This window comes from Aquarana catesbeiana, linkage group LG02 (genome assembly GCF_042186555.1).
Source record: "Aquarana catesbeiana isolate 2022-GZ linkage group LG02, ASM4218655v1, whole genome shotgun sequence".
Classification (NCBI taxonomy): domain Eukaryota; kingdom Metazoa; phylum Chordata; class Amphibia; order Anura; family Ranidae; genus Aquarana; species Aquarana catesbeiana.
The window spans coordinates 146,209,859-146,228,931 of NC_133325.1; the positions used below are offsets into that span (position 1 = coordinate 146,209,859).

The 19,073-nt window shown below is 43.2% G+C and overlaps 1 protein-coding gene across 3 annotated transcripts in view; it reads right to left on the bottom strand.

Annotated features, from left to right (window-relative positions):
* CALCOCO1 (calcium binding and coiled-coil domain 1) overlaps window positions 1-19,073 on the bottom strand; it is a 184,061-nt gene that overhangs the window by 17,710 nt on the left and 147,278 nt on the right. For 2 of the 3 annotated variants that reach the window (XM_073613610.1, XM_073613607.1), the window contains one exon: window positions 11,272-11,465. In XM_073613610.1, the coding sequence (XP_073469711.1) occupies window positions 11,272-11,465 (194 nt within the window). The remainder of the gene's footprint in view (window positions 1-11,271; window positions 11,466-19,073) is intronic. The other variant, XM_073613609.1, reaches the window with a different exon arrangement.

Here is a 19,073-nt window from a genome sequence, read left to right on the forward strand (position 1 = left end):
CAGATGGTTGACAGAAAACATGAACAAAGCCAGTATGAACAGATCAGTGAATCAGCTTCCAGCTGGAGGCTGCCAATAGCATGCTTGTGCTAAATATTCCACAATAGTTAAAGGACCATTCTCTCAAAAATAGCATATTCTAAAAAGAACATATTTAATATGAATGCATATTTAAGGAAGCTGTTCTGATGAATAAACACTTTTCCTATTCACTAACATAGTTGTTAGGACAAAAGAAAAAAAAAAAAGTTGCTTTAACTGCTTAAACTTTATGAAGTCCTGCTAAATCACTTCAGGCTGGCCCCTTTTGAAGGTACAGTGGAACCTCGGATTACGAACATAATCCGTTCCAATAGTATGACCGTAATCTAATGTACTTGAATATCAAAGCAAGTTTTCCCACTGAAGTTAATGGAAAAGAAAATAATTTGTTCCGCATTGACTACAATGGGATGCAATAGTGCATGTGGCCAGAGGCGGGGGGCGCCGGAGAGCCTCGGAAACAGCTGAAAAGGCCCGAGGGACACTTCGGCTGACCTCGGCAAACCTCGGAAAGACTCCGTTCATGAGCCTTTCCGAGGTTTGCCAAGGTCAGCTGAACTGTCCTTGTTTCCGTGCATTTCTGAACAGCGACTTTCGGCTCTGCTTGGCTCCGGCGCCCCCCACCTCAGGCCAAAAGCGGTACTGCACACCGATTTTGGCCTGAATCCTGCTAGTTTTGCGAGACAACACTCGTAAACCGAGTTAGGATTTTTAGAAATACAGTGCTCGGTTTGTGAAACGCTCGTTGACCGCGTTACTCGCAAACCAGCTATGTACAGCTATGTAAAACATTAACCACTTGCCGACTGGCTCACGCCGATATACGTCAGCAAAGTGGCACGTTCCTGCAAAATGACATATGAGTACGTCTTCCCCATGCACGGCAGGTCACCCGCAATCGCAGGTACGAGAGACAGAATGGGGATTTGTGTGTGTAAACACACAAATCCCTGTTCTGACAGGGGAGAGGAGACAGATCATTTGTTCCTAGTAACAAGCGATCTGTCTCCTCCCCCAGTCAGTCCAATCCCCTCACAGTAAGAAACACACGAGGGAACACATTTAACCCCTGGATCACCCCCTAGTGTTAACCCCTTCCCTGCCAGTGACATTTACACACTAATCAGTGCATTTTTATAACACTGATCGCTGTATAAATGTCAATGGTCCCATAAATGTGTCAAAAGTGTCCGATCTGTCTGCTTCAATGTTGGAGTACCGCTAAAAATTGCAGATCATCAACGTATACACGTGTAATGTTTTACTAATCCAATAAATATTCATTCTGTTAAAAAAAAAAAAAAAAATCGCAGATCATCGCCATTACTAGTAAATACGCTTATTGCAATTTTTTTACCAAACATATGTAGAAGAGTACATATTGGCCTAAACTGATGACGAAATTTGTTTTTTGAAAACATTTTTGGGGCTATTTAAAAAAATTGTCACTTATTTGGTTTATAGCGCAAAAAATAAAAAAAGCAGAAGTGATCAGATACCACCAAAAAAAAGCTCTATTTGTGGAAAAAAAAGGACGTCAAGTTTGTTTGGGTACATCGTCGCACAATCACGCAATTGTCAGTTAAAGTGACGCAGTGCCGCATCGCAAAAAATGGCCTGGTCATTAAGGGGCAAATCTTCCTGTCTTTAAGTGGTTAAAAATAAGCGCCTATGGGGTTTTAATCTAGTAATACACTGTTTCACCCTGCTCTGCACATGCTCAGTTGCTCTCCATTCTAGGCACTGCTGAGTTTGTAAAGGCCAATCTGCTGCCACGGAAGCTGCTTCTGTTTGATCTGCAACTGTCATGATGCTGCACATGTGATCAGTTAGGACACCAGCCATTTGATGGTTTAACAGTTTGGTTGTGGACAAATTGAAATGTGACAGTTAGCAATCCTGATATTCCTGGAATGTATCTGTTTTTTAAAACCATTGGGTTTGTGATTTACTGCTGTTCAGGGGCTCTGGACTTCAGCAAAATGGCATGGGAAAAAATAGTGCAGCGCTAATAATGATTAATCTCAGGAAAAACTGAGAAAAAATATATAAGACAGTGTACATATATACATATATAAATAAAAAACACAGTGCACATATATAGTAGATCATGAAATAAAAATGATAAACCAAACGTAATATACAAAATGTGCTAATAATGAGACATATAAGATATAGGTAAAGTCCAAGGATAATTTCCAAAAATGAATGAATCACTAGTGATTAAAGCAAACCGTGAAAGTGAGCCAAACAATATAAGAGTAAAAATATCCAAAACATGATTCGAAGTGGTTGAAAAGTGAACTGAGCATCAATGTAGTATATAGCAACAAAACATGCCAGAGCTTGTTGGTATGTGATCCACCACCAGAGAGTCAAAAGGCTTACCAGAGAGATTGAACCCAAGTAGGTATACACCCAATGGGTCAATCAAGCTTTTACGGCAATACACCCAGAAAAAGCTGCCACGGTAGGCACGACCTCCAGCCAGAAGACCAACTCGGACAATGAACCTCAATGGGGTGGGTATTAGACAGGAAACCGAATGGATAGTTTCTCCAATATAATGTATTTGCAGAGAGAAAAGAAAGGTATGCACATAGCGTAATTCCATTTTGAAATCTGAAAATATTATTTATAAAAAAAGGAAATACACTCACATTTTAGTAGATAAAAAAGCGCTTAGAGCATAGAGAATAGAAAGCAGTGACTTTAGTAGAGCGTTCCCACGCGTTTCGTCTAACAAGACATCATCTGGTGTTGTGAGAACACTCTACCACCCCAGCGACTGTCAGTCAGTTTTCACATTATTATGAAAACCTCTATAAAATTCATGAACCTGCAGTCTCACACCAACCCTCACAACACCGGCTTAACAAGATACAAAACTTTCTCTCACCGTACAGCCATCCAAAACTTTCAAATTCAGCTGCCATGAAATTAGAAGCGCCCTTTACCCACAAAGAAGTCAAACTAGAGATCTCACAGATCAAGGTCGGGAATAGGCCAGGCCCTGATGGCCTAACCCCATTGTATTACAAGACCTTCGCAGATGTACTCATCCCATAATTTCTTACGGCTTTCAATCCACCCGACCATGCCCCCTACCCACCAAAACATATGTTAGCAGCATACATCTCAGTCATACCAATGGAGGGTGAAGACCACGCCCTGTGCGCAAGGTACCGATATTTTTAATTAAAAGTAGATGTCAAACTCCAAAGCCAAGATCCTAGCAAATCGACTACATCCCTTGTTCCAGTACATAATCTCCCTCAATCAAGCCAGCTTTGTTTCGGGACGTGAGTCAAGGGACAATAACATCAAGGCAATTAACCTCATCCACTGGGCATCCTCGAATCGAATTTCCCTGCCTTCTTCTTTCCACTGACGCGGAGAAGGCATTCAATAGAGTATCCTGGCACTACATGTGTCGCACTTCAACAAAAATGCTCTTCCCAATCAAAACCTTGTATACTAATCCCACGGCCCATGTTCGGGTAAATGGCCACCTATTGAATGCTTTCTCTATACGCAATGGCACAAGGCAGGGATGTCCACTGTCGCCACCGATTTTTGTCATCACACTGGAACCATTTCTACAGCTGATCCAACATGATCCTGGCATTAAAGTGGAGTTCCACTCGTTTGTAAGTTTATTAAAAGTCAGCAGCTACAAAAAGTGTAGCTGCTGACTTTTAATAAACAGACACCCACCTTTTCTTGTGAAAAAAAAAAAAAAAACAGACACCCACCTGTCCCACAGTCCATAGATGCGGCCACCCAAAGCCTTGCCCCTCTCTGTGGCGCCGTCATTGCAAGTATGGGCACCCGGCTGTGGCAGCTTGCAGGTTTACAGCCGGGTGCGAGTCGCGCTGCGCTCTCTTAGTGGCCAGGCAATCTTCTGGGACCTTGGACATGTCCCAGAAGATTGCAGAGAGGGAGGGGCCGCCTAAGGGGGAAAGGAGGAGGTGACAAGGTGACCGAAGCAGGAAGTGGGACAGGAGGTACCTGTCACAACTAGGTACCCACTGCCCCCCCCCCCAAAAAAAATTACATGCCAAACGTGGCATGTAAGGGGGCTAGTGCTTAAAGTGAAAGTTCAACTTTTGGGTGGAACTCCGCTTTAAGGGCATTAGAACCCCTGCCAAGGAATACAACAGAATGTCTTTCCCTCAGACATAGTGACACACTGTAAGAATAATTTCCCAAATACTGGGGCCACGAGGTCCATTAAATATCAGGGAATACACCTTCCCTCTGACTTAAATTGATTCTAAAGGCTGAAGATTCCTTACCTTTATGCATTCTTTGCAGCTTAACATCTCCCCAGTCCTCTCTAATACCTGAGCCTGATCTCGATACACATGAGCAGCCGCTCTCCCGAATCTCTGCCTTCTCATTGGCTCAGACACTCCAGCGGGAGCCATTGGCTTACACTACCCAAAACTCTTGGGGTTATCAGCGTCCCAGATATTCAAAAATACTATTGGGTTTGCCATCTATGTCAAGTAGTGGACTGATCAGCCCCCTCCGCTCTGAAAGATTGGATTAGCCTTGAACAGTTCTTTTTGCATAGCCCTCTCTGCATTAGGCCTTGGCCAAAGAAACCCTTTTATCAAAACAACTCTCCACATTTTTAAAACACTACGATCCAAATATTCCCTGCCCACCGACTACTCAACATTAAAGTGGATGTAAACCCGTAATTTTTTTTTTTTTTTGATATCATAATGTAGAGTATAAGATTTCCTATCATTTGAGCCCAGTCTTGCCGCACAGAGTTAATTTATCTGTGAGCAATCCTCTTTTATTGTTCAGTGAGAAAAATCTTGACAAACTGAGAAAAACTTTGTCAAATACTCCCCCTTGCTGTGAGTGACAGGTGATTTACATCTCGTGCACTAGCTTAAGACACAGGCATTATTTTTTAATTCCCACCCCCACTCCTTTCTTCAGCAGCTCTGCAAGGATTGGCTGTTCCACACCTCAGCATGATTTGGCATGCTGAAGTCATATGGTTACTTTCCTGTCTTTTCACTGGATGTTAGAGATCATAGCAGAAGTTCAGCAGAAGTTCAGTGTTAGAAATAAACAGGAGAAAATGAATATTGACAAGGGGAGTGTAGAGGTGGGTGGGGAGTCTACTGACATCACGACTCCACCCACCGGGCTCCAGACAACATACCCACCCACAGAATATGCAGGTTTTCGGGTCTAATAACAGACAGAGGGGAGACATTTGACAGGTAAAGATACATGCAGGAGGCATGTATATCCTTATAGATAACCACTATGGCAGTAGTTTGGAAAGGATGACATTGGGTTCACATCCACTTTAACCCTGGTCTGCTACAACCTGGACTTCTCTCCTGGCAACTTCTCCTCCTTCCTGAAATTGCTTTCCTTCCAGCAATGGTTTTCTTTGAACAGAACACTTTTCATACCTACCAATCTCTACAGGAACAGAACCAGACCGTAGCCTTTTCATTCTGGACATACCTACAAACACTTCCTGAATAAACCCATGCAACATACATACCATACCAGACTCCTCACCAACTTCGAAAAATGATACCACTCTGACTCCACTCAACAACACCAGAAAAAAAAAAAGGTTGCATAAAACAAGATAGAAAATAAAGTTCATATAATGAAAGCATGTATTACACACACCATATATAGTTACCAGAATACACTTTTTTTTCTGGAAAACTAAAAGGGTCATTTCACCAAGATGGATGAGTTATTTTATTGTTATTTTACATATTATGTATCTTATCTAATTAAAGTGTATCTATAGTCAACATCTAAAATAATTTCACATCGATTTTCAATTATTTTTAGCCCACTCCTATTACTCTAAACAATCTTGAAGTTTGCAGACTTACTTAGTCAAGATCCCCACACATTTTCTTCCTTAACAGGACACTGTCCTATAAGGCTAGGTTCACACTAGAACGTGGAACCCATGTTCCGTGCACGTTTCCAGCATCATGTTCAAAACAAACTGCAGCAGGTGTCAATGTTGTGTTAACGACACCAAACCTTGCCTGCACTGGATTGCATGGTACAAAAGTACCATGTGATCCGGTTTGCGCTGCATTTCCAAAAGTAGTGCATGCACTACTTTTGATGCAATGCAGTGCGATTTGAGCCCATTCAAAATGAATAGGCTCAAATCGCACCGCACTGATTCGCTTGTTAATCATACAGGAATGCCCAGAGTGTCCCTGTGCAATTCACAGTGTGAAATGAGGCTCAAGTCTGTGACATACAGTATATTCACTATGCCCCATGAGTAGGCACTGCTAAGTCACACATTTCACAAAGCCCACCTTCTGAACTACAGAGGTACTGAGAAGAGGAGTTTCAGGAGGAGTACAGGATTCACTACTTGCAAAAAGCAAGGTACCATGGGATATGTAGTTCGTAAAATTGAAAATAATCAGAAGAGAAGCTGCAAGGCATGCAGGGAATCCAGGAAAGTTCTCTCTGCAGGCCCCTGTCATTTCTTTAATTCAGCAAAAATTTTAATGGAGACACTGCATGTCCCATCTGCCACTAAGGTAGCACAGTTCATTGATACTTTCTTCATTTCCGTAACTGTAGATCTGTACTTTAGTATGGACTTGTAGTCTGACAGAGTCTGTGCACTGCACCCGAAATTAGCATTTAAAGAGAAAACTCAGTGGAATACATTGAGGATCTGCAGGCAGCACACTCCAGGAGTCTACATTTTTTGACTGGGCCATAAAATGTTTATGGACACCAGCTGTTGAGGCTTGTTGAAGGCACAAGCTATTGCACCAGTTTTAAAACTTTCTCTGATCACTAACTCCCCCTCCTATGCCCCATTTCCGATATACTAGTGCATTAAAGCCAAGAGGTTGAGCATAATGTCTCTGTCATCCTATGTACCTAGCCTGCCTGAAACAGTTCTTAAACAGAACCAAACCTTCCTATCCTTTAAAGCCAAGGTAGCTGCCATGTTAGCTTCAAGCCTTAAATGTAACGGTTTTGGGAAACTTAAAATCAATTAATTTAGTTCCACTTTAAGCTGTTCACACCTTGCTTTATTTTCAGCCGATTCAAGCTGGCCATGTTGGCACTGAAAATTGCTGGCTGAACAGTGAGTGCATTCAATCAGATGCAGTCACTGTTTGTGTATTCAGCAGCTGCAGGTCCTGCCTCCTGCTGAATACATTAGGCCGGCAGGGGAGATTCCTTCATCCATGTTGTTTAGCGTGGAAGAGGGAATTGACTGATTTATTTCACTTAGCTCGCGGGCCTGAATGAGAGAAATGTAAAAGTATATGGCTAGCTTTAGCTTTAAAGAAAAACATAAATACAATACTAAATATTCAGCTTGGGTGTTTGTGAAATGTTTTAAAGTGTCTTGTATTTTGTTTTTATTGATCCTTTTATATTTGCTGTGCTTGAAGATAATTAGAGAATTATATTGCTGTCAGCAAAGGGGCTAAGGTAACATTCAAGTTGCTCTGGTACACTTTCAATATAGCCTATTAGGAAGCCTGCAGACCATTAAAGACAAATATGTTAGATGTCCACAGAGCTTAGTCCACAATTTCACACACAACGTTCTGAACTTTGAGCTGTCATTAACAGCTGAAAAGCTTAATTTGACACACAGGGACTAGCTGACCGCAGGTTGCGTCCCGTCCTCTTCACAGTCTTGGTCTTTGTTAGTTTTAATGTATCTGAGGCTACATGGGTATACTATCTTTGTGATAATTGTAGGTGGGTGATGGAAGGGAATTTAGACACAATCATATTTGTGATGGTAAAACTGACAAAGTGCATCGCTAAGCTGTCAAAGTTAACAGGGAAAATGCTTCCTTGGAGAATCCACATATGAAACAAAGGGTGAGATACAATAACTGGATGGCATATGAAACTGTGGCTGCCTTCCATGGAGCTGTACAATTAAAGATTGGTGATATATGAGCTGATTTCTCCTTGAGAACAAAACATTGTCCATCATGTACCCTGATGACAGTTATGTTTGCAAACCTCTGCAATAACAGAATGTGGGAAGATCTCTGTGCCTCCTAATGAGCACTTCAAATATTCTGGCATGGAGATTATCTCTCAGGATTTAACACAACCATATCCCCATTTGTTAAAAGAAACGCTATATTTGGTCATGAGGCTTAAAAATCTGACCAGTATACAAGCACCTTACAGCTAAACTCCAGGCAAATATTTGCAAACTGTCTAACCTGCCAAAGAAATTCTTCTTCTGATTAACACGTCTCTACCAGACAGTATAGCCAGGTCTCTGACTTTTCCCGCCTACAGTTAAGTTATAAAGCTTAGTCACAAATCCAACTTGAATCTGCTGATTGAACAATAAAGGAACATTTTCATTTTGCTCATTCTGCATGCTTCTAAAGCTTAAAGCGGGGTTCCACCCAAATTTTGAACATTATCTCTATGCATTCCCTTCCTTGCCTAGATGCTGACATGCTGTGTAAAAAAATTTAAATCGCTGTAATTACCTTTTTTTTTCTAATCTTCTTAGCACTTCCTGGTTTTCCTCCCATGGGAGTAGGCGTGTTTCTAGCTCCCACAGTCCCCTGGGAGCTAGGCTCAGGCTTCCCAGCATGCATTGTGCAACAGCGTCATCACAACATCTCAGTGAATGCTGGGAGCACAGCATTCACCGCATCCAGGAAATACATGCTTGTGGGCTTCAAATGCCCACAATGAAGATGGAAACTGCCTTCAGTGAATTTTATAAGTTATTCTTTACAACGAAATCGGACACAGGCGGACTTATTACACAGAACATGTGAGTAGATAATAAAAAAAAACGATAGATAGGTGGACCCCCGCTTTAAGGTTTAAACTGAAATGCAGTACAGTCCGCTAGGTTTACAGTGTTGGCCCTTCCTCTTTCAGTCCGAGTCTCCTGCAGTGCCATTACACAGATTTAAAGAGTGTTACTGGCTATATTGAAAAATATGCTATAATCTCAGACAGGCTGTATAAATTGTGAATGGCTGTAGAGGAGAGAGATAGCTGCAGATAAACAGGTACAACTTATGTAGGAGGATTTGTTTAATCTCTGTGTGCCACCTGAGGCCAGTCACTTCACTGGGTATATGTAAGGGTTTACAATCACTTTAATGTGTGATTATATAGTCCTGATGTCTTCACTCTGACTGCTGCACTCATTCTAACCACTGCACTCTGTACACTGCATCATATGTCACATAGTTCTGAATTCTGCACACTGAATGCTTCAAAGTCCTACGCTATGTCCATACGCTAAGTTAATTATTGCATAGCCCTGACTGCTACACTCTGTGTTGTACATCACATAGACCTGATTATTGCACTCCATATGCTATTATGTTAAATATTCCTGACAGTTATACATGACAGTCCTCCAATCCTTGGAGCACAGGTATGTGGACAGAAAGTAGCTGCAAAGAGGCTTCAGGAAAGGACTAGGATTTAAAAAAAAAGAAGGATGAAAAAAGGTGAAAACAATTATTTAAAAAAACAAAAAAACAAAAGGCACTTGCTTATGATCCCCAGTGCTTTAGCAAATGAAATGACATTTTAAGTTCTTCTGTCTTGGAGAAAAGTTTTTCTTCTCAGCCTTTCGGCTGCTACCACAGCAGTCCCAGGGACACTCAATTAATGCTAATATGAGAAGGCTACTGGGATAGTGACAGGTTATGTCCGCTGCTGTCACTGCTCATATTGAAGCAAAGGTACCATCACAAATAAAAACCTTTAGGCTCGGTTCACACTGCCACGACTTGGGCTTCGACCTGTGAGACCCCAAATCACATAACATGTGAAATCCCATGTTAGTCAATGAGAGCTGTCTTAATTAGCACTACTGAAGTCGCTCTGACTTTTAGAAAAGGTTTCTGTACTACTTCAAGGCAACTTCTATCCGACTTGTGCCCACAGACTTTAATGGAAGTTGCCTCAAAGTCGGATCCTCATCTATATTGATGTGATTTGGATCCAACATTACAGGAAGATTATAAGATGAAACAATCAGCGCCACAAGTAAAAAAAAATTTGTGATGTTTAAATAGGATAACCTAATAACAACCGTGCACAGCTGCTAAACATTCCAAGTTGTACACCACACTAATTTCAAAATCGATAGTAAATAAATAAATGTAGCGCTATGTGTAAAATTATAAATATAAAGTGCAAATCTCTAAAATAAATAAATCCTACATATAAATGAATAATCCATAAAATGAAAAAATGAAGAAATAAAACATAAAAAACTCTTCTTGTGATCAGTGTATCCACACAATTCCACCACAGTGATTGTTCGTCCTCAAAAGGAGTGCACACCACCACCAGTAAAAATGCGCGCTCACCTCCCAGATGAGTCAAAACTCATATGCGGATCTCCCCTCTTTGCTCTCATATCCTCTTCCTTTTAAAATCACATAGAAACCTCCAGAGTAGCACCACAGTGGTGCTACTCTGGAGGTTTTTATGTGATTTTAAAAGTTTTTATCTTGTAAGTGCAACTTGTCTGTTTGGGGGCTTTGAATAAATTTGTATACGGAGAACACTATGGTCTCTATACTTATTATTTACATGTCCTGAACTCATGGAATCTTGAGCCAAGCTGGGAGATGATCCGCTTCTTTGGATATTAATGAGCTGAGTTACCATTAAGAAAAGAGCCATCTGGATTACCCACCATTGATTGGGAAGAGGAAATGAGAGCAAAGAGCTTGTGGGGAGATCCGCTTACAGGAAGATTACCCAGGTATTCCTGAAAGTCGCTTCTAAAGTCTCATCAAAGTGGTACTCAAGTAGCCAGGAAGTCGCCTGACAGACTTTCAGGTCACAGTAGTGTGAACCAAGTCTTACAGCACCAATATTTGAACGTAGCGGCTTCAGTGTGTTATGACTGGATGAACTTTAACATCAAATAATGACAATTCATGTCTCTGAACTCTGAAAGAGGGTGAGTTATTATATTGATTTATAGTTATGATCAGCCCAAAGTTCAGCTTTAGGAAATATGATTCATTTGTTATATTAATTAATGAAAAAAAAACTACTATCCTACTCCTTTGCACTGGCAATACAATTAATTCCTTTAAACATAGGCACTAAGAATTTTACCACAATCAGACTTCAGTAAATTGCACTCTTTGTGTTGATTTATTGAATAAGCCCTTATGTATTTGCTGTACTAAATATGCAACTTACGGAGTCAGGGTTGTCCTCAGGCAATGGCTGTAGCTGACATGCAATGGGTGCTGGCTGATTGATCACCACCTTCAGAGACTCTCGAGGAAAAGATGGTAAGATGGCAGAGATCTGCTCACTCACTGTAAAAGGGTCTTCATGCACAGGAAATCTCCTGATTTCAGAGGACTCTTCATCTGACTCTGGCAGACCTACTGACAAAAGAGGTGTAAGATAAAGAATATTTGCCCCAAAAATGCAAAAAAACCACAACCAAACAAAACATATTCACACATTCACCTACCATATATTAGCTTTTATCTGAAAGCTTTTGACTAGTAGCTGTGGGCAACACCATCAGTTAACTGTTAATGCCAATGTAGAAGCAGCACTGCAGTGTTTGCAATAACAATGATAGCAAAGCTAAGAGATGTAGCAGATATACGGTAATGCTTTAGCTGCTTTACTCCCTAAATGCATGAGGCATTCCACAATGACATCCTCAATAAATTTGAGAAGTCTTTCCTTCTCAAAGATTTTTATCATATCCCTTATTTTTACCACCTCCCAAAGGTCCACAAAAGTCTAGACAACTCCCCCCGGTAGACCCATAGTGGCAGCTATGGACAGCGTCACTACGGGTCTTAGCTTATACATCGATCACTTCCTTCAGCCCATCGTCCAAAAATTACAGTCCTATATCAGAGATGGGACTCACCTGATGGAGCTTCTTTCAGCATACAGGTGGGAGCCTACTTACACATGGCTCTCCCTGGATGTGAACTCCTTGTACACATCGATTCCCCATGCGTTCGGCCTAATAGCACTCGAGCACTTTCTAGCAAAAGACCCCCTCATCAATCCTCGCCAGGCAGCATTTGCCCTTTCTCGATCTGGAGCTAGGGGCCGACGCAGCCACTTCCACCATCATCTCCAAAACCGACTGCGGGCAATTCATTTTTGCACTATAAAAGTTGCCATCTTCCACAATGGATCAATAACATTCCAAAGGGGCAGTTCTGCCGATTAAGACAGAACTGCACCAGAGAAAGTGACTACGTCCACCAGAGTACTTTGCTTAAAAACAAATTTATAGATAAAGACTAATCTGCAGACCTCACTGATCGAGCTTTTAAGCATTATCTAAAAGGTAAACCTCCGAAACAATCTCGGGACCCTGACCAACATACAGTACGGTTCACCACTACCTTTCACTATCAATTCAAGAAAATGGAAAGAATTCTAGCAGATCATTGGGATATACTACTACAAGATCCACTATTAAAACCCTATATTTCCGAAAAAGCGAAGGTCACATACCGTAGAGCCCCCAACATCAAAATGAAAATAGCCCCTAGTAGAATTCGATCAAAACACTGCCCTTCCAACCAGCCCGTACTCATCCCACTAGTTGGGATGTTCCAGCGTAAAAAACCGCTGTGCAAAACCTGCAGGTTTGTTCACCATGGCCAGAAGTCCTTCACCACCAAGGGTGTTACTCATATGTTGAAAGATTTTTACAACTGCTCTTCCGATTTTGTGATCTATGGACTATCCTGCCCTTGTGGCCTACTTTATGTAGGCCGTACGATACAAGCACTCAGGACCAGGTTCGGCGAACACCGAAGATCTATTGAGGGTGGGATTGATCCCCTAAAGGTGGCACATAGTGTGCCCAAACACTTTGCCCAAGTCCATCAAAAATCCACCGCAGGGTTACAGGTGTGGGTCATAGAACAAATCCCTAGATCTCTACCAGCTGCAGAACGTTTCAAAAAACTATGCGCCCATGAAACGTTCTGGATTTACCAGTTAGATGTTCTTTCACTTGGGGGTATGAACGAAGGAATAAAAATCTCCACCATACTGTAATTTTGGTACTAATTTTCTTCCGCCCTCTTTAGTTCCATCATAGAAATATAACGTATAGAGTTTACTACAATATAGGCTTAAAATTATTTATTATTATTCTTCATTATCTTCTAGACCTGTGCCCCCCCCAGTACATTGACACTGGTCCCCCTTTTTTATAGTCCTTTGGACATTTTTATATAATTTTGGATAATGTTTGACATCTTCTATATACACTTTCAATATGTGCATCTAATTTATATGTGCATACATGTATATACACGTATATATATACACGTGTATATTTTTATATTTTTATATTTTTATATATATATATATATATTGTACAGGACGCCGTGGCTGGGTCCTGGAAGGACGCTATGTTTCCCCTCTGTTTGGACTGTGGTCCCTTTAAGGGAACAAAAAAGGGTTAACTCACCTGTAAGAGGAAGTGGGTTTAAAACAAGACAGGAAGTTAGAGAGGGTGTGGAGGAGTGTAGAGGAGAATGTGAATGATGGATGGTGTTTTGGTGTGCAGCAACAGTGGATAGCAGTGTCCTGCCTGGAAGCCTCCTGCTAGGGGAATCTACCTGCAACAGAAACTAAGGACTGTTTAACTGCAATAGCAGTTCTGGACTTTGCAAGTCGGTGAGACTGAAACCTTTTTCTTTTGTTTTTGCTGCTGTAAAGCTGTTTAAGTTAAATAAATCTCCTTTTGAGTGAAAAGCCTGTGTCCTGCGATCTAGCTGGTTCCCCAAACATTACAAGTGGTGCTTGAATGCGGGCAGGACAGAGTAACAGGCATTTTTCTTGCTGTTTTTTTTTGTTTTTGTTTGTTTGTTTGTGTATTGGACTTAAAACTGACATTTAAAGGGACAGTACAGTGGATTTATGTCCTGGGTTAAAGCCGCACAAACCCTGAAAGCTGAAGCAATGGAGGAGCTAATTAAACAGCTGTCCTTGGCTAATATACAAGCGCAGACTCGCCATGAGGAAGCTAATCAGCGCTTAACAACCCAGCTGGAGGTACAGCAAGAAAACACTCGCCTGTTGGCAGCCCAGCAAGCGACCCAGCAAGAGGTTATGCAGGCTCAGGTGACTGCTTTAAAAGAAGTAGTGCAGCAGCTTTCTCAGGGCCGTGAGCAAGCTGCTGTTGCCCCTGGCAACCAGGTGACCGTGAGGGCAAGCCATTTTTTGCAGAAGTTGTCCCTGAGTGATGATGTGGAGGCTTTTCTTGCTACATTTGAGAGGACGGCAGAGAGAGAAGGGTGGCCCCAGGACCAGTGGGCCGGCCTAATTGCTCCTTTCCTAACTGGAGATCCTCAAAAAGCCTACTTCGACCTGCCACCAGATCACGCTAAAGACTATCAAAAATTAAAGGCAGAAATATTGACTCGTTTGGGGGTAACTACAGCTGTTCGGGCCCAACGAGTGCACCAATGGAAGTATCGTCCAGATCGTCCACCACGGTCTCAAATGCATGACCTAGTGCAACTGGTAAAAAAATGGCTGCAGCCCGAAATGTTGTCTGGCCTCCAAATCGTGGAGCGGGTTGTGCTGGACCGATACCTAAGGTCACTGCCAGACGACCTTTAACGGTGGGTCAGCCATGGAGACCCCAAAACAATGAACCTCCTTGTCGAGATGGTGGAACGATGCACAGTGGTGGAGGATCTGCTTGGCCCTACCAAGCGCCAAGGACCCAGTCTGCCACGGCCTATTCGTTCGACTGCTGCCCTTCGAAAGGACGTTCCCCGGAGCCCTGGAACCAACATCCTGGAAGGTCAAGAGTCACTCCCGATACCTTCTCAGCGATCTGTTCCTGTTCGGAGAGGAGGGGATGTACAATGTTGTCATTCCTGGGGCCATACCCGGGCCCACTGCAAGAGGAGCCCATGGAATACGGGGTTCTTCGGAGGGGGTCTTTTTATGCCCAGAAAGCATGCACAACACATATTGATCTTGGAGAAGAGAAATTCGAGTGTGAAGTCCAAGTGAACCACCTCCCTGCCCGGGCTTTGCTGGACTCCGGAAGCATGGTAACCCTGGTCTATCCTAGAGTAATTGGGAAGATCGGTCCGGTAAGAAAAACTTTACGGGTGGTGTGCATTCACGGGGACACTAGAGAGTACCCTCTCATCTCGGTGTCCATCTCCACAGCATGTGGCACTGGTACTCAAGAGGTGGGGGTGGTAAAGAACTTAGTACATGATGTTATCATAGGACGAGACTGTCCATTATTTGCAAAACTGTGGGGACAAGGAGAACTACCTGGACGGTCCAGAGACTGGGGAGAAACTAGTCCCTCTGTTCCTGCTGTTGAGAGAAATAACCCTGAAATGCCGAATGTTCTTGAAAATGCTAATGATTTGGTTAATGGTGATGAAAGTAGTGCTGATATTATTAAGGGTGCCAAAATGTGTGGTTCACAGACCTACCTGAACACTGAAGAGGGGGGGAACCTTCCCCACCTCAGGTAATGCTGGGGGAAGAGGATGAGGAAGTGGCCGTTACCCCTGCCCTGCCGGATTTGGGTGTGCCGCAGGGGGCATTTGGTACTGCCCAGATGCAGGACCCCACTTTGGCCCATGCACGGGAACAGGTTGTAGTAATAAATGGGGTTCCCCAAGAGCCAGGTGCGAATGAGCGGTGGCCACACTTTGCAATATGTAATGAATTGCTTTATCGGGTTACCAAAGTGAGAAAAAATGTGGTAGAGCAATTATTGGTACCCCAACAGTATAGACGCAAGGTCCTGGACCTGGCCCATGATGATGTTTTAGGGGGACACCTGGGAGTTGAAAAGACGGAGGCACGGATCACCGACCGGTTTTACTGGCCAGGTCTGAAAGCAGAGGTAAGGTGATACTGTACCTCTTGTCCCACCTGTCAGTTGACCGCTCCGGTGACCCACTTCCGGAATCCTTTGGTCCCTCTGCCCATAATTGAGGTCCCATTTGAAAGGATAGCTATGGATATAGTGGGTCCCTTGGTGAAGTCGGCTCGAGGTCACTCCTACATACTGGTGATTCTCAACTATGCCACCCGATATCCTGAGGCGCTACCCCTGCGGAATACCTCCTCTAAGGCTATTGCCCGGGAATTATTCCAGTTGTTTACACGGATTGGTTTTCCCAAGGAAATACTAACGGACCAGGGCACCCCAATTATGTCGAGGGTTATGGCCGATGTGTGCAAGCTCTTCCGGAATAAACAGCTGCGCACATCGGTCTACCATCCCCAAACGGATGGGTTAGTAGAACGCTTTAATAAGACCCTTAAATCTATGCTCAAGAGAGTTGTACAAAGGGATGGGAAAGACTGGGACTGTCTGTTACCAGCTCTCCTGTTTGCTATCCGGGAAGTGCCCCAGGCCTCCACTGGGTTTTCGCCCTTTGAGTTGGTATATGGGCGGAGACCTCGCGGACTACTAGATTTTGTTAAAGAGGAATGGGAAAGTGAACCTAGTCAGAATAAGAGTGTTCTTGAATATGTATCCCAAATGCAGGAGAGGATCCGAACTGTGTTGCCACTAGTCAAGGAACATTTACAAAAAGCCCAGGAGGCTCAACGACGAGTCTATAATAGGGCTGCTAAAATAAGAAACTTCCAAGTGGGGGATCGAGTAGCGGTGTTGATTCCCACTGTGGAAAGTAAATTCTTAGCCAGGTGGCAAGGCCCCTTTGAAGTTGTAGAAAAAGTGGGAGAGGTGAATTATAAAATCCACCAACCGGGTAAGAGGAAACCCTATCAAATATATCATGTAAACTTGTTAAAGCCCTGGACAGAGAGGGAACCAGTGACCTCCCTGGCTAGTGCAAAATTGGAGCCTCGGGTTGGGGTGGAGAGTGTCCAAGTAGCAAATACCCTGTCTAAAACCCAAAGTCAGCAGGCAAAGGAGTTCTTGCAGAGAAATAAAGAAAAATTTTCAGACTTGCCAGGGCTCACGAGTACCATAGAGCATGATATCATCACGGAACCAGGAGTCAAAGTTTTTGTCCGGCCCTACCGCATCCCAGAGGCCCAAAGGAAGGCTGTTTCAGAGGAAGTGAAGAAGATGTTAGACCTGGAGATTATTGAAGAATCGCAGAGTGAGTGGTCGAGCCCGATTGTGTTGGTACCGAAGCCCAACGGGACTCTGCGATTCTGCAATGATTTCCGGAAACTTAATGAAGTTTCACGGTTTGATGCCTACCCCATGCCCCGGGTAGATGAGCTTATTGAGAGACTAGGTCCAGCCAGGTTTATCACTACGTTAGACCTTACCAAGGGATATTGGCAAATCCCGTTAACTAAGGCTGCTAGGGAGAAAACTGCTTTTTCTACCCCAGAGGGGAGTTTTCAGTACAAAAGGATGCCTTTTGGATTGCAAACTGCTCCAGCCACATTCCAGCGAGCAATGGATAGGATTTTACGACCTCCCCGGAAGTATGCCTCAGTGTACTTGGACGACATAGTCATTTTTAGCAGAGACTGGGAATCACACTTGCCCAAAGTCCAGGCAGTGCTGGACTCTCTTTGGAAGGAGGGGTTTACAATAAACCCTGAAAAATGTGCTTTGGGAATGGAGGAGGTGAAATACCTGGGCTATATCGTGGGTAGAGGGGTGGTGAAACCTCAGGTCAGCAAGGTAGAGGCTATACAGAGTTGGCCCCGTCCCCTCACAAAAAAGCAGGTACGTGCATTCTCGGGCATGGTGGGATACTACAGGAGGTTTGTACCCAACTTTGCCACGTTGGCGGCTCCATTGACCGATCTGACTAAGGGTCGGAAATCGGTCATGGTGGAGTGGAATGCAGACGCTGAGAAGGCCTTTTTGGAGCTCAAGTCGGCACTGTGCCAACACCCTGTCCTGGTAGCACCCAATTTTTCAAAAGAGTTTGTTGTCCAAACTGATGCTTCCGATGTAGGGTTGGGAGCGGTGTTGTCACAGGTTGTTCATGGAGAGGAGCACCCGGTAGTCTTCCTCAGTAGGAAGTTAACACCAGCGGAGAAAAACTACGCTATAATCAAACGAGAGTGTCTGGCCATTAAGTGGGCTCTGGAGTCCCTCAGATATTACCTTTTGGGGAGGAAGTTTAGGCTGATTTCTGACCATGCCCCTGTAACATGGTTGAGACAGGGTAAAGGGAATAATGCCAGGGTTACTCGGTGGTTCCTGGCACTCCAGGAATTTAAATTTGTAGTGGAGCATAGGCCCGGGAGACTGCATCAAAATGCAGATGCCCTCTCCCGAGTCCATTGTTTGAGCTCCACTGTTGCCTCCACCTCCATGGCATTGGGGCACAGGGGGGGGATATGTACAGGACGCCGTGGCTGGGTCCTGGAAGGATGCTATGTTTTCCCTCTGTTTGGACTGTGGTCCCTTTAAGGGAACAAAAAAGGGTTAACTCACCTGTAAGAGGAAGTGGGTTTAAAACAAGACAGGAAGTTAGAGAGGGTGTGGAGGAGTGTAGAGGAGAATGTGGATGATGGATGGTGTTTTGGTGTGCAGCAACAGTGAATAGCAGTGTCCTGTCTGGAAGCCTCCTGCTAGGGGAATCTACCTGCAACAGAAACTAAGGACTGTTTAACTGCAATAGCAGTTCTGGACTTTGCAAGTCGGTGAGACTGAAACCTTTTTCTTTTGTTTTTGCTGCTGTAAAGCTATTTAAGTTCAATAAATCTCCTTTTGAGTGAAAAGCCTGTGTCCTGCGATCTAGCTGGTTCCCCAAACATTACAATATATATATATATATATATATATATATATATATATATATATATATATAATTTTTTCCAATCTTTTCCAATGCAGCGCATAGTCAGTAGTAATGTCATATTTTTATTTTTTCTCCTTCTTATAATTTCAACTTTGGATTCATATAATTCCTTGCTTTATTTCCCAGTGTAATCTACGCACATGTTGTGTGTATATATTTATTTCGAATATCTAGTGTTTCATCATACATATATTTTTTATGATCAATATT